The 13357-nt window shown below is 35.9% G+C and overlaps 1 protein-coding gene across 1 annotated transcript in view; it reads right to left on the bottom strand.

The window, feature by feature from the left end:
• Nucleotides 1-13357, bottom strand: part of RSBN1L (round spermatid basic protein 1 like) — a 69288-nt gene that overhangs the window by 22447 nt on the left and 33484 nt on the right. The window contains exons 2-3 of the mRNA XM_036100317.2: nt 13167-13283; nt 4251-4891 (exon numbers count right to left, since the gene is read on the bottom strand). Coding sequence (XP_035956210.2) covers nt 4251-4891; nt 13167-13283 — 758 coding nt within the window. The remainder of the gene's footprint in view (nt 1-4250; nt 4892-13166; nt 13284-13357) is intronic.

The following is a 13357-nucleotide window of genomic DNA, read 5'->3' as shown; positions in this document are numbered from 1 at the left end:
AGCAGGAAGCCTGCTTCTCCCTCTCCCACTCCCCCTGCTTGTGTTCCCTCTCTAGCTGTCTCTGTCAAAAAAAAAAAAAAAAAAAAAATTAAAAGTACTCAGAGCTTCCAAGTTCTCAAAAAGAGTGATCAATAAAATGAAGTCCTCAAATACCTAGGAATAAATCTCAAAGGATGTGTAAGATCTATAGGATGAAAAAAATATATTATTGAGAGAAAATAAAAGACAAATGAAGGGAAATACCATGATCACAGACTGGAAGATTCAATATTGTAAAGACATCAATCCTACCCAAACTTGAACTACAACTTCCATGTAATCCCAATCAATATCCTAAGCAGATTTTTCTGTGGAACCAGACAAACTAACTGTGAAGTTTATATGGAAATATAGAGAGCCAAGAAAATCTTGAAGAATAGCAAAACTGATACTTATTCTACTAGAGACCAAGTTTTATTATAAAGTTAAGACAATTAAGACAAATAGAATAATGAAATTAGAGGGAGTCCAGAAACACCACATATATGATTCAGATGATTCATGGCTAAGATGACATGACACTGTAATGTGGAATTGGTGCCTTTTCAATAAATGATCATGTCCACTGAGTACCTATATGGAAAAATATGAACCTTGAAGTTTACCTCATACCATACACAAAAATCAACTCCAAAAATACTGTAGATTTAAATGCAAAAGGTAAAACAATGAAAGTTTCAAGAAAAAAACTTTAGAGAATACATTAATGACCTGGGGTAGGCAAAGATTTCTTAAACAGGACACAAAAAGCACTAATCGTAAATGGGGAAAAAACTGACAAATGAGATCACATTAAACTTGAGAACTTCTAGTCATCAAAAGACACTCTTAAAGAGTAAAAAGGCAAGCCACTCAGTGAGAGGGCGTATTTGCAATACATATATCTGACAAGATTCTTATCCACAATATATTAAGAAGCCCAACAAACCAATTAGAAAGAAAAGCCAATAGGAAAATGTACAAAAGAGTACACTCGCTAGTTTTAGAAAGAGGATATCCAACTGGACAATAATTACATAAAAAGGAGCTTGACTTCTTTAGTCATCAGGGAAGTGCAAATTAAAACCACAATGAGATACTACTACACAGCCACCAGAATGGCTAAAATGAAAAAGACAGACACTACTAAGTGTAGCCAAAGACGTGTACCACTGCTGGTGGGAATGTAAATTGGTACAATAACTTCTGGAAAACCTGTAGTAGCTAGTAAAGCTGAACATTTGTGTACTTTCTGATCCTGAAATTCCAATCTTATATACATACCCAACAGAAACAAATACATATGTCCACTAAAACACATGTACAAAAATATTCACAGCACCCACTGTAACCGCCACAAACTAGAAACAAATATCCATCCACCATAAACAGAACAAATAAATTGTCGTTTATTCATACAACAGAATGCCATACAGCAATGAGAAAATAAACTGTTATTATATACAAGATGGATGAATCTCACAAACATAATGCTAAAGGAAGGAAGCCACATACAACAATTCACATACTAGTTGATTCTATTATAAAAGTCCAAAACCAGGCAAAATTTATCTGTGGTATTTGAAGTCAGAAAGTGGTTACCTGGGTGTTTGTGTATGTATGGGTGGGGGGCACAAAGTAGTGATAAAGAAGGGTTTGGAGGAAGCTCTGACTACTAGTAATATTCTACTTCTTAAAATTATACATGTGTTCATTTAGTAAAGCTTCATTAAGCTATAGATTTATAATGTGTGCATTCTGTGTATGTATACTTCAATAAAAAGTTTATTTAAAAAATCAGTTTAACTGGGGGTGCCTGGGTGGCTCAGTCGGTTAAGCATCTCCTTTCGGCTCAGATCATGATCCCAGGCTCCTGGGATCAAGCCCCGCCATCGGGCTCCCTGCTCAGCAGGAAGTCTGCTTCTCCCTAGCCCTGTGCCCCTCCTCCCTGTGTTCTCTCTCTCTCTGTCAAATAAATAAATAATAAAATCCTTTTAAAAAATCAGTTTAACAAAAGCTTCAAAAAGTTTATCTTTAAAAATTTTTTTAATTGAAAATGAAAAACAAAACTATCATATGATCCAGCAATTTCACTTCTGGGTATTTAACCAAAGGAAATGAGATCCTATCTTGAATAGATAGATGCACCCCCTATGTTTACTGCAGGTCCCTTTCCCCCAGGTCCTGGCAGCCACCAATCTGCTGTCTGTTTCTATAGATTTACCTATTCTCATTATTTCATATAAATGAAATCATACAATATGTGACCTTTTGCGACTAGCTTCTTTCACTCAACATAATGTTTTGAAGGTTCATCCGCACTATGTATCAGCATGTATCAGTATTTCATTCCTTTTTATGGCTCAATAATATCCCACTGTGTGCATGTATCGTAATTTAGTCAATTCCTTATCAGTATATAAAACATTTGTGGTAATTTTTGATCTTCAGTACTTGCTGAACTCCCTACCCTAAATTAACACACTCAAAAATCTTCATTCAGGGGCGCCTGGGTGGCTCAGTCATTAAGCATCTGCCTTCGGCTCAGGTCATGATCTCAGAGTCCTGGGTTCGAGCCCCGCATTGGACGCCCTGCTCCACAGGAAGCCTGCTTCTCCCTCTCCCACTCCCCCTGCTTGTGTTTTCTCTCTCGCTGTGTCTCTCTCTGTCAAATAAATAAATAAAATCTTAAAAAAAAAAAAAAACCTCCTCATTCAGAAACTAGCCATCACCTATTCAACAAAATGGAAAGTTGTAATATTATATACCAAGTCAGTGTAACAACTCTCTTTGTATAACCTGTTAATATTCTATGAAATATTTCTAACCAACAGCCCTGTGAATTGAGCAATATTATCTTTATTTTGTATGTGAGGAAACTCAGACACAGAGCTTAAGTAGCTGTCTAGTGTCACAGCTGGTAAACGACAAGACCAGGACTAGCTCCCTTCTCTTTGCATCCACCCCATATCAGAGCTCATCCAGCTACCCACACTAACCCAGTCACACTACAATGACTACACAAAAATTTGGAAGAGAGGTTCTCACATTCAGGACAAGAAAAGCCTCAAGTTATAAACTGGTTTAGCATGTAAGTTAGTCCCTGTAATTCATAAACCATTTTCCCAAATTAAAAAGCTCTATAAATGGTTTAAAAAAAATCATTCTCTGGAGGGATACCACAAATTAGATTAAGTGACAAGCTTTTCCTGGGAAGAATGAAGAAATTAGAAATAAAAATATGTGTGCATGTGACTGGACTTCCAGACTACCATTTAAGGCGGAGACTATAACTTAAACACATATCAAAAAAAGAAATACACTCAGAGTAAGTAAAACAGTTCTGGATGAAGACTAAGGAGATCGTGTTCTACTCCTGGTACTGCTGCCAACCTTGAAATGGAAGTTACTCCTATCTATGTTTGTTTGCGTATCTGTAAAGTGAGAAAGGTTGGGATAGATGATCACTAAGATCCCTTTGAGACTTTACTTTTTTCCCTCCTTCCAAACTAGAATGATGTCAATTATTCCTTAGAAAACTGGGAACTTTAGCACCCATAAATATGAAAATTGGCTGATCTCCTGGCCTAAGCAGTCCCTGATCTGAGAGTGGGTAACAAATGGCAATGGCCTTTCAGATGAGCCCACATGGACTTTCAAGAGCAAATGGACTTGATTCTGCCTCTGCTTTCTAAAATAATGTATATTCTACACCGTAGAGAAGGGTAGGAAAAGGAAGTTAGCTCAATAAAAGCACTGCTACACTAATCTCCTCACATAAATGCAGAATTAACTGACTCCTTTGTACCACAATATATTTAACAGCTAACATTTACTCAGCACCCACTATGTGATGCATCCAGTGTTAAGCAATTTTAAGGCATAAAGCAAGAAGACTTTAGGTGATTTTTAGGTAAGAGAACTGCTTACATGGGAAATACATGGCTAAATTCATCTCAGTCCTTTCATTTCCAAAATAAATACTTGCAAAAAAGGACAACAAAATCTTATTTCATTAATTATCTTTAAGAAAAAAAGAGACTAAGTAGACTCTGAAATTTAAAATCTTACGTTCACATCAAGAAGGTAATTTATTCTTAATATTCCCAAGAGTTGTCATTATATTCTTACCTTTTTATTTCAAACCTATAACAAAATGAAAAACTGAAACTTGTCTAAAATCATGTAACTAAAAGTTAAAAAAAAAAAAAAACTAACTAAAAACCTCTTACCTGAGCATGAAAATTGGACATAGTTGTCGTTTCTATATCCTTCTTTCCTAATATCTCCATTTTCACTGGCGAATTGGGAAAATTAAATGAAAAGTAGTCTAAAAAGTCAGGTAAATAAGTAGCTGCCCCGTGAACAATACCCATTACATAGAAAGCTGCAGAGTTTTCATTTTCACTGAACACCAGATCCACAAACTCTTCGGCAAACCTCTCCATCTCCACAGGAGAAAGGTGGGAGAGTTCATTACTGTAGGCATGGATAACGGATGCACCTCCATTAGGCTGGTGCTCAATATGAATGAGCTGTTTGAACTCCAAGGTGTCCAACCTTTTGAGGTTATTCTGAACCCGTGGCTCCTTTAATGAGACAAATGGAAACTCACTATTCTCAGGAATTTTGGAATCATAGTTCTTGTTATCCAAACTCTTTCCACTGTAATCCTTTACGTTATCATTTAGCATGCCTTTGGCTTCTTGATCTTCAACATCAGATAGCAATCCTGAGCAGATGGTTTGAATAGATTTGCTATACATTTTTGGACGCTTCCGTTTTTCATTCTCTTTGTGTTTCTTTTTCTTTTTCTTCTTTACTTTTTTAATTTGTAAGTCTTCAGCATTTGTTTTTGGTTTCTCCTTCCCACCTGTTGGGAAAAAATTTCTTTAAAAACTCCGTACTTTAGTTACTTAGAAAAAATCACACTTAAGGAACTGTCTTACAATAAATAAGCAAAGTTTACTCAGATTTAGGCTTATATTTGGGACTTGGTTCACACAGTATTGGTAATCATAATTTAGTCTCTTTCCCTTTCTCTACACACACACACACACACACACACACACACGAAGGTCTAGGACAAACTTACACCTATAGTGTGCAGGTACCATTCTGACATGTAGTAGATGCTCAGTCAGTGTTTATTGAAGTCATGAATGGAAGTTTTAGAAAGCATAATCTTCAAATTTAAATGTAGAAAATCAGAAATGGGAAGGTGAACAGAGGTCAATATGAATAATGCCCTCCAGATGTTTTCCACTGATATATAGCATCATTTTTATTCATCTGAGTTCTCCACAATTGCATATGTGTCAAGACTTGTAAATCACAATGGGAGAAAATGACTTGCATAATATAACAGCAACAAAACACACCAATTCCTTAGCTTTTTACAGTATTTCCTCCTTAGTAAACTACTCTTGCATCTAAAATGGGCTATTTTAGAGATCTACTGGAGTTTGCAAAGTTCCTGATGAAAACCCAATAAGGCACCATAAAGATGACAGAATTAGAATAATTTTTCATGTCCTAAGCATAAATGATACCATGTACTAGTAAAGAGATGAATATAAAAGATTTGGGGCATTATAAGTTTATATATTAATGAGCTTCTGTAACTGAAGTCAGGTAGACTCTGCACCCAGAAATTTAGAACTCCAAAAAATAAAAGAGTAATCCACGGAGTCTATACAGCGATAGACTAAGTGCACATATAAACACGTAACATTATCACAATATATTTCTGTAAAATAAGAAAAAAGGAGAAAGTAAACATCTTCACAAGAAAATATTATGCTTCCTAAGATAATATGAGAAAGCCATTAAGGTAAGAGTTAAGAAAAGAAGGCATTCACTGTTTCCACCTGTTATTTCACTTTTATAGACAACCTGTTATGAATTAAATCTTCCCAATCTGCTTCCTTACCTGAATTTTTCCATATTCACGTATGTCTTTTATTCCTGTCTCCAGTGAGTGAGATGTCCTGCCTACTTTTCAAAAATAAGTCCTTCCCACCAATTCCAAAAACCCTTACAAAAATAGTTCCCTCTCCTCTTCTTTTGACCACACTTCTCATAAAGAACCCTCTATGCCAAGTGTCTTCCGTTCATTATCTTATCATTCTTGTTCCTTAAATTCTAGGTCTGCTTCCAGTCTACTCAAATTTACTTTCCCATAATGTTCAAATATCAAATCCAGTGATATTATTTCAAATCATTCTTCCTGGTCTCTCCAAGGTTTAACAATTATCCAGTTCATCCTTGATTTTTTACTTCTTTATTAATTTTTGGTCTAACAGCTTCATGACCAGCATCCTGAATTCTGGAGCCATATTAATCTTTCTATAAGTTTTATATATTGTTTGATCATATTCATCCCTTGAGTAAACTTCTTTCAAGTGTTCTCAATACCTACCAAATAAAATATAACCACTCCAGTATGGAGTCCCAAGACAATGCTCTCAAGTACTTTATTCTCTGGTCAATCTGCCTTACTTAAAATTTCTTATAAAACACTTAGTCCTGCCTTTTCTTTCTACTACTTGCAAAGGCATTTCCTCTCCCTAAAATACTCTTGTCCTGACCTCTCTCTTACCTATTCTTTAAAAACAACTCATATCATTTCCTTCATTTTGCTTTCCCTCATTTCTCTAGTTGGAACTGGAATCACTTCATTCTAAATTCATATAAAGTTATTTTTTTCACTCATAGGATACCTGTATATCAGATGTCCTTCCACATATTGTATGAGTGAAACAAGTAATTTTTATATGAATTCAGAGTGAAGTGATACCTCTCCCCCGTCATTGTAACCTTTGTGGCATTTAATATATCATTACAGATGAATATTTAATGAATCCATGATTGAAAACATTTCACTCACCAACAAACTAACTGAGGTTTGTGTAATTTTTCCTTGTCCCCCTTTCAGCCAAAGTTTTCCACAATATAAATGCCACTACATTCTAATCTTGGAAACAAACATAAAAATTCTCTCAAGTTGGGGCGCCTGGGTGGCTCAGGCGGTTGAGCATCAGACTCTTGGTTTCAACTGAGGTCGTGGTCTCAGGGTCATGAGATCAAGCCCTGCAACGGGCTCCACGCTCAAGCTTGGAGTCTGCTCGGGATTCTCTCTCCCTCTCCTTGCCCCTCCTGCTTGTGTGCACTCTCTCTCTAATAAGTATTTTTTTAAAAAAGAAAATTCTCTCAACTTGATGGCAATTCTAAAAAGGGGAAGTTTACTGTTAACAGTAAACCATCACTTCTAAAAATTCATAAATAGGGACGCCTGGGTGGCTCAGTCGTTAAGCGTCTGCCTTCAGCTCAGGTCATGATCCCAGGGTCCTGGGATCGAGCCCCGCATCAGGCTCCCTGCTCGGCGGGAAGCCTGCTTCTCCCTCTCCCACTCCCCTTGCTTGTGTTCCCTCTCTCGCTGTGTCACTATCTTTCAAATAAATAAATTCTTTAAAAATAAAAAAAATAAAAATTCATAAATATGCAATGAAGACTGACTTGGTATAATCATGAAAAGCAAAAATAAAAGCCTTTCAACTTTATTGATTACACAGGTTTGTAAACTCATAAAATTCTCTGAGGAGTCTACTTAGAAGTAAATATATTAACAAATTCATACTTGCTACCTAGGATGAACTATCAAAACATGAGATTCAGGTTAATATCTTAAGAACAAAATTAATGAAAAAAATTAAAATAGGGAGGTAATCAGAATAAAAAATAAAAGAGGTTTTATATGTAAGCAAAATCAAAAATGTGTCAAGGAAAAAAGCAATGAATTAAAAAATACAACTTAAAGTTTAAAAGGCCTAAGTATAATAACTAAGTTGAAAATACATGTAAAATTACACAAATGGATTGCCAAAATAAACAGAATTTCATTTGAATGAAAATATAAGCTTAATATCCTATTACGTTTATGCCTAACACATGTTTAAAAAGTAAAATAGAGGGGCGCCTGGGTGGCTCAGTCATTAAGCATCTGCCTTTGGCTCAGGTCATGATCCCAGGGTCCTGGCATCGAGCCCCGCATCAGGCTCCCTGCTCCGCGGGAAGCCTGCTTCTCCCTCTCCCACCCCCCTGCTTGTGTTCCCTCTCTCGCTGTGTCTCTGTCAAATAAATAAATAAAATCTTTAAAAAAGTAAAATAGAAAATATCCAATCAATAGGATATATGTTACTTTGAAATGAAATAGGCACAACAGTCTATCTATTCTCTAGTCATGAGGATGGATGAAAATAGCAATAATATTAAATAGTCAGATGAAAAATGCAAAATAGTAAAAAAAATCAGTTAAGAGAGTCTCATAATGAGCATTAAGGAATTAAATTCCCAAGACAAGCTGCTCTGTAATTAAATACTAAAGTGAGCACAGTATGCAGAAGAGAGTTAACATAACATGCCTGAGACTGCTAATCTTAGGAAGGCCTGCTTGCAAGGTTGGCCCTTGGCTGGCATCTGAGAAGCTTGTTCTTTGGGAATGTTCCCACAAATCCCTGATAAGAGTGGCTCACTGTACCTAAACTTTTTGTGTAAACAATCTGTTTTATACTGAACACATGTTTTCCTTCTGAGAGCCTGGAATTTTGGTACATGCTAGACAGAAGGTGCCTATGTAATCAACCTCCAATAGAAACCCTGGGCATCAAGTCTCTAACGAGCTTCCTGGTAGACAACATTTCACATGTGTCGTCACATGTGTATCCTGTATGATTCCACTTGGACAGTACTCTTGGAAGCTTATGCCTGGTTTCCTCCAGACATCCCATGTGCCTTTTTTCTCTACAGATTTTACTTTGTATCCTCCACTGTAGTAAATCATAGCCATGAGTACATCTATATGCTGAGTCATATGAGTCCTCTTAGCAAATCACCAAACCTGGGGGTAGTCTCGGGGACCTCTGATAGACACAGGTAAAATGCATTCTTTATATTTAAACCAAACCGAGGCACTAGCATTTACTAGATAGATTTTTAAAGTTTTATATAATCTGTCATTCATTTCCTGTCTTAGAATGACATATGAAATGCAGTAGATATATAATGAGAAAATTTTAAAAATACTTTAAGGAAAACCAAAAATAAAAATAAAAATAAAAATAAAATACTTTAAGGAAATTAGACAATTTTGAATATCAATGTTCTTCTATTACACTAAAAAGTACTTAAAGTACACCTTTCTCTAAATCCTGTAAATCTTCAAATCAGACCTATACTTTATTAAAAGGATCCTAATAAGCACCCATAACAGAAAGAATAGAAGTGTTGTCAGTAATTTGGACCCTCAAAAAATATAAAGGTATAAGGTTGATAGGGAATCCTCCCTCCACAGATCCACAGATCCATGCACACAGTGGACCCCAGACACATACACAGACACATGGCACCAGACACACAAATGCAAACAGAGGCAAAGAGAGATTCCGACACAGAGAAAGGTGCACACACAGCCAGAGAGAACGAGACCGTCACTCAAAGACAGAAAAAAACACACAGAAACAGAAACAAAAATAGTGTATGTTAATGGCTAATTATACCAAAAAAACCTTTAAAAAAATCACAAATTTACTGGCATTTATTTGCACCACTAGCCTTAGGATACTTTGTGTTAATAGAAAAAATAAAGGCTGTCCAGAAAAACTGGTTCTGATTTCATATCTAATACGAGAGTTAATATTTATATATAACTCCATTATCATACATAGAAAAAAAGTAGTAATTAGCTTAGCTATTTTCAATGTCTGGTCTTGGGGGAATGACTTTGCTTTTTTTGCACAGCAATATTTTCACTCTTCCTGACAAGAATTACCCACCTATGACCGACCGACCTTTGGTATACTACCAATAATCTTGGATATTGGCTTCTTTTAACCCCCATGCCCACTGCTCACCAACAAGCTTCTTTGATATACTATAATGATAAAACTTACTCTCAAAAATACTATCATCATAACATCTCTGTTCTTACAACTTTTCACAACAAAAAAAATGGCTGGAACATATAAGTATGCTCAGAAAAAGTAGCTGGCAGACATTAACTATAAAAGGATGAGCTGATAAGCTTATGCGTCAAATATATTTGTTCCTTTAAACTATTTCTCATAAAACAAATAATCCTATTTCATCAGTGAAAAACATTTACAGGATTTCTGCATTAATAAAAACTTTTTAGGGCGACTGGGTGGCTCAGCCGGTTAAGCAGCTGCCTTTAGCTCAAGTCATGATCCCAGGGTCCTAGGATTGAGCTCCTCATTGGGCTCCCTGCTCAGCAGGGGTCTGCTTCTCCCTCTCCCTCTGTGCTCTCCTCTCTCTCAAATAAATAAATAACCTTTTTAGCATGTATATAATTATGTACATATCTCTAGTATACTCAGTTTGATGCAGTTTTTGATAAAAACCTGAAGGAAATGAGGACTGGTGTGAAGTAAGAGTTAGCATCTATTTTAGATGTTCAAGTGCTGTCATCAATCAATGCCTGAATAGCCACAGCCTGCAACATTAGTCTTACCAGAAGGAGAAAATTATAAAGACAAAATAAAGGTTAAAAGCCATGAAGGAAAAAGGGGCACACAGTAGTAAGTAACAGCACACCGCCCCCACCATATTGATTCTGTTGTTGTTGCATGACACCAATAACAAAGAGGGCCTTTCCCTGATCATAAATTAGCAGAGCAAACTGTTTTTACTAGACAATAACAATAGCTAACACTTACTTGCTGCTTACAAGGGGACAGGCACCATTTCCCAATGAATCGTGCTTTATTCATTTAATTATCTATATCTTACCCAGGTAGGAGATAATTTTGTTGTTTTGCAATCACAAGAGTTAATCTTTCATACATGTTTACAAAAAAGATTCATATCCACTTCTTGAATTATCTGTGGGCCAAACACATTACTTGGCACTTCCACCATACCTTACCTCATTTAATCTTCACAACCCTGTAAGGCAGTAATTAAATTATTATTTACCTCTGTTTTACAGTAAATACACTTTCCCCTGGTCATCTCAGAGGTCACTAATTCATTTCCAAAACTATCTCATTTTTTCCCCTTTATCATCACTAGGTTTTCAGTTTAGCTCAGTCCAAAATATCTCCTAGATTTTTCACTTACTTCAAAGTCAAGGTTATTATTGCCTATTACTGAAAAATCTCCATTTTCTGGGGCTATTTTAAATTTTATTTGTATATGTAATCTCTAGATTCACATATTTTACATTAATGGTATGTAAGGAATCCCACATTCAACCCAGTAACATCACTGTACATTCCATTGGATAAGAAAATGATTATCTGACTAAACCGGTAAAAAATGACTATTTGACTAAACCAACAGGATAAAGTTAAGTAAACCCTTCTAATGGCATGAACCATTAGCCGCTGTACAGCACTAGGGTGGTTAGATTTGACTCCTGCTTCAAAGTCTTACAATCTAATTGGAGAACACAACAAAAACACAATGTCAAAAGAAACAGAATAAAAGGACCATGAGCATTAACTAAGTAGCCATCGACTTAAGCTCTGATCTGCTTCTTCCAAGGTCAAAAGAATTTTATAAAATATAAAGTTCTGACAAGTAGAAAATAGAGCTTAAAGTGTGACCAGGGAACATGACAAAGAATGAAATAAAAATATAGAATCTAATATTCTGTTTATCTTAAATAATATAAATTTTAACCAATTATTTCATGACACATACAGTACTACAGCCTTTTCTTCTTAATGTAGATATAATGGTTTATTAACACATAAATTCAACATCCAATTAATCAATGTGTTCTGATCTACAAATTGTCAATAGGGGCAGGTAATGAATTTGTTAGCTGCCTAACAACCAAAGTGCCACTGATTATCTTGCTACCAGAGTGAATTTAAAACTGTCCTGGTGCGCCTGAGTGGCTCAGTTGTTAAGCATCTGCCTATGGCTCAGGTCATGATGCTAGGAGCTAGGGATCGAGCTTCCTGCTCCGCGGGAAGCCTGCTTCTCCCTCTCCCACTCCCCCTGCATGTGTTCCCTCTCTCACTGTGTCTCCTTCTGTCAAATAAATAAATAAAATCTTTAAAAATAAATAAATAAATAGGGGCGCCTGGGTGGCTTAGACAGTTAAGCATCTGCCTTCAGCTCAGGTCATGATCCCAGGGTCCTGGGATTGAGTCCCGCATCGGGCTCCCCACGGGGAGCCTGCTTCTCCCTCTGCCTCTCTCTCTCTCTAATGAATAAATAAATAAATAAAATCTTTAAAATAAATAAATAAATAAATAAAATAAAATAAAACTGTCCTTACTTCTGTTTCTACCACACGTATTCCCTGAAAAAGTTCAGATTTACTGATAGGATTTGTATTATTCCCCAACCACCCCCACCATGTATAAACAGCAACTGAAAACAAATGTAACAATAGAGAAAAAACAGCAAACAAAAAGAGGATGTTCTTTAAGCCTGCAAGAAACACACAGTAAAACAGTATATCTTTTTTTTTTTTTTAAGATTTTTATTTATTTATTTATTTGACAGAGAGAGAGAGACAGCGAGAGAGGGAACACAAGCAGGGGGAGAGGGAGAAGGAGAAGCAGGCTTCCCGCAGAGCAGGGAGCCCCATGTGGGGCTCTATCCCAGGACCCTGGGATCATAACCTGAGCCGAAGGCAGACACTCAATGAATGAGCCACCCAGGCACCCCAAAACAGTATACCTTCTAATTCAGCTCAGAATAAAATGTTCCCCCTATGATACCAGACTATGATAGGGTGATTACAGTCAAATATTTTTAAGCTCACTTCTTCTACCATCCCTACCATACTAAAATTGTTTTAGCCTGTTTAGATGATCTAAATATGGGTAAAGACTAGTAATGCAAACAGAATTAGATAACCTATGTTTAAGGAACCTAATAGTTTAATGAAGGCTAAACTTTTCTACTTTTTCATAACTCACTAATGAAATATACTAAAGACATTACTATACAGATTAGAACTCCACACTATTACAAAACTTTCCATATTCTTACCATTAAAGTTTATTCTCAGCAAAATTCAGCAACAAACATTTCTTATTTGAATCACTAAGCCAGTAAGTACACCGAGCAATATAATATAGTACAACTAAAATCACTGAATATAAACTTACTTTTCAGCAAAATCTTTACTTCTCCATTTTCTTTCTTGATCTCATTCATTACTTTATGCTTTTTCTTCTCTCTCTCTTTTTCCTTATCTCTCTCTTTAATTTTGTCTTTGATTTTATCTGAAAGACAAAACCAAGTAAATATTTAAAACTATTTTATAATTTTTCCCCAAGAACTATGTGCAATTTCTAGA

This window comes from Halichoerus grypus, chromosome 12 (genome assembly GCF_964656455.1).
Source record: "Halichoerus grypus chromosome 12, mHalGry1.hap1.1, whole genome shotgun sequence".
Taxonomy (NCBI): domain Eukaryota; kingdom Metazoa; phylum Chordata; class Mammalia; order Carnivora; family Phocidae; genus Halichoerus; species Halichoerus grypus.
Note: the sequence above shows the minus strand (reverse complement) of the source record. Positions and strands in the feature narration are given on the sequence as shown.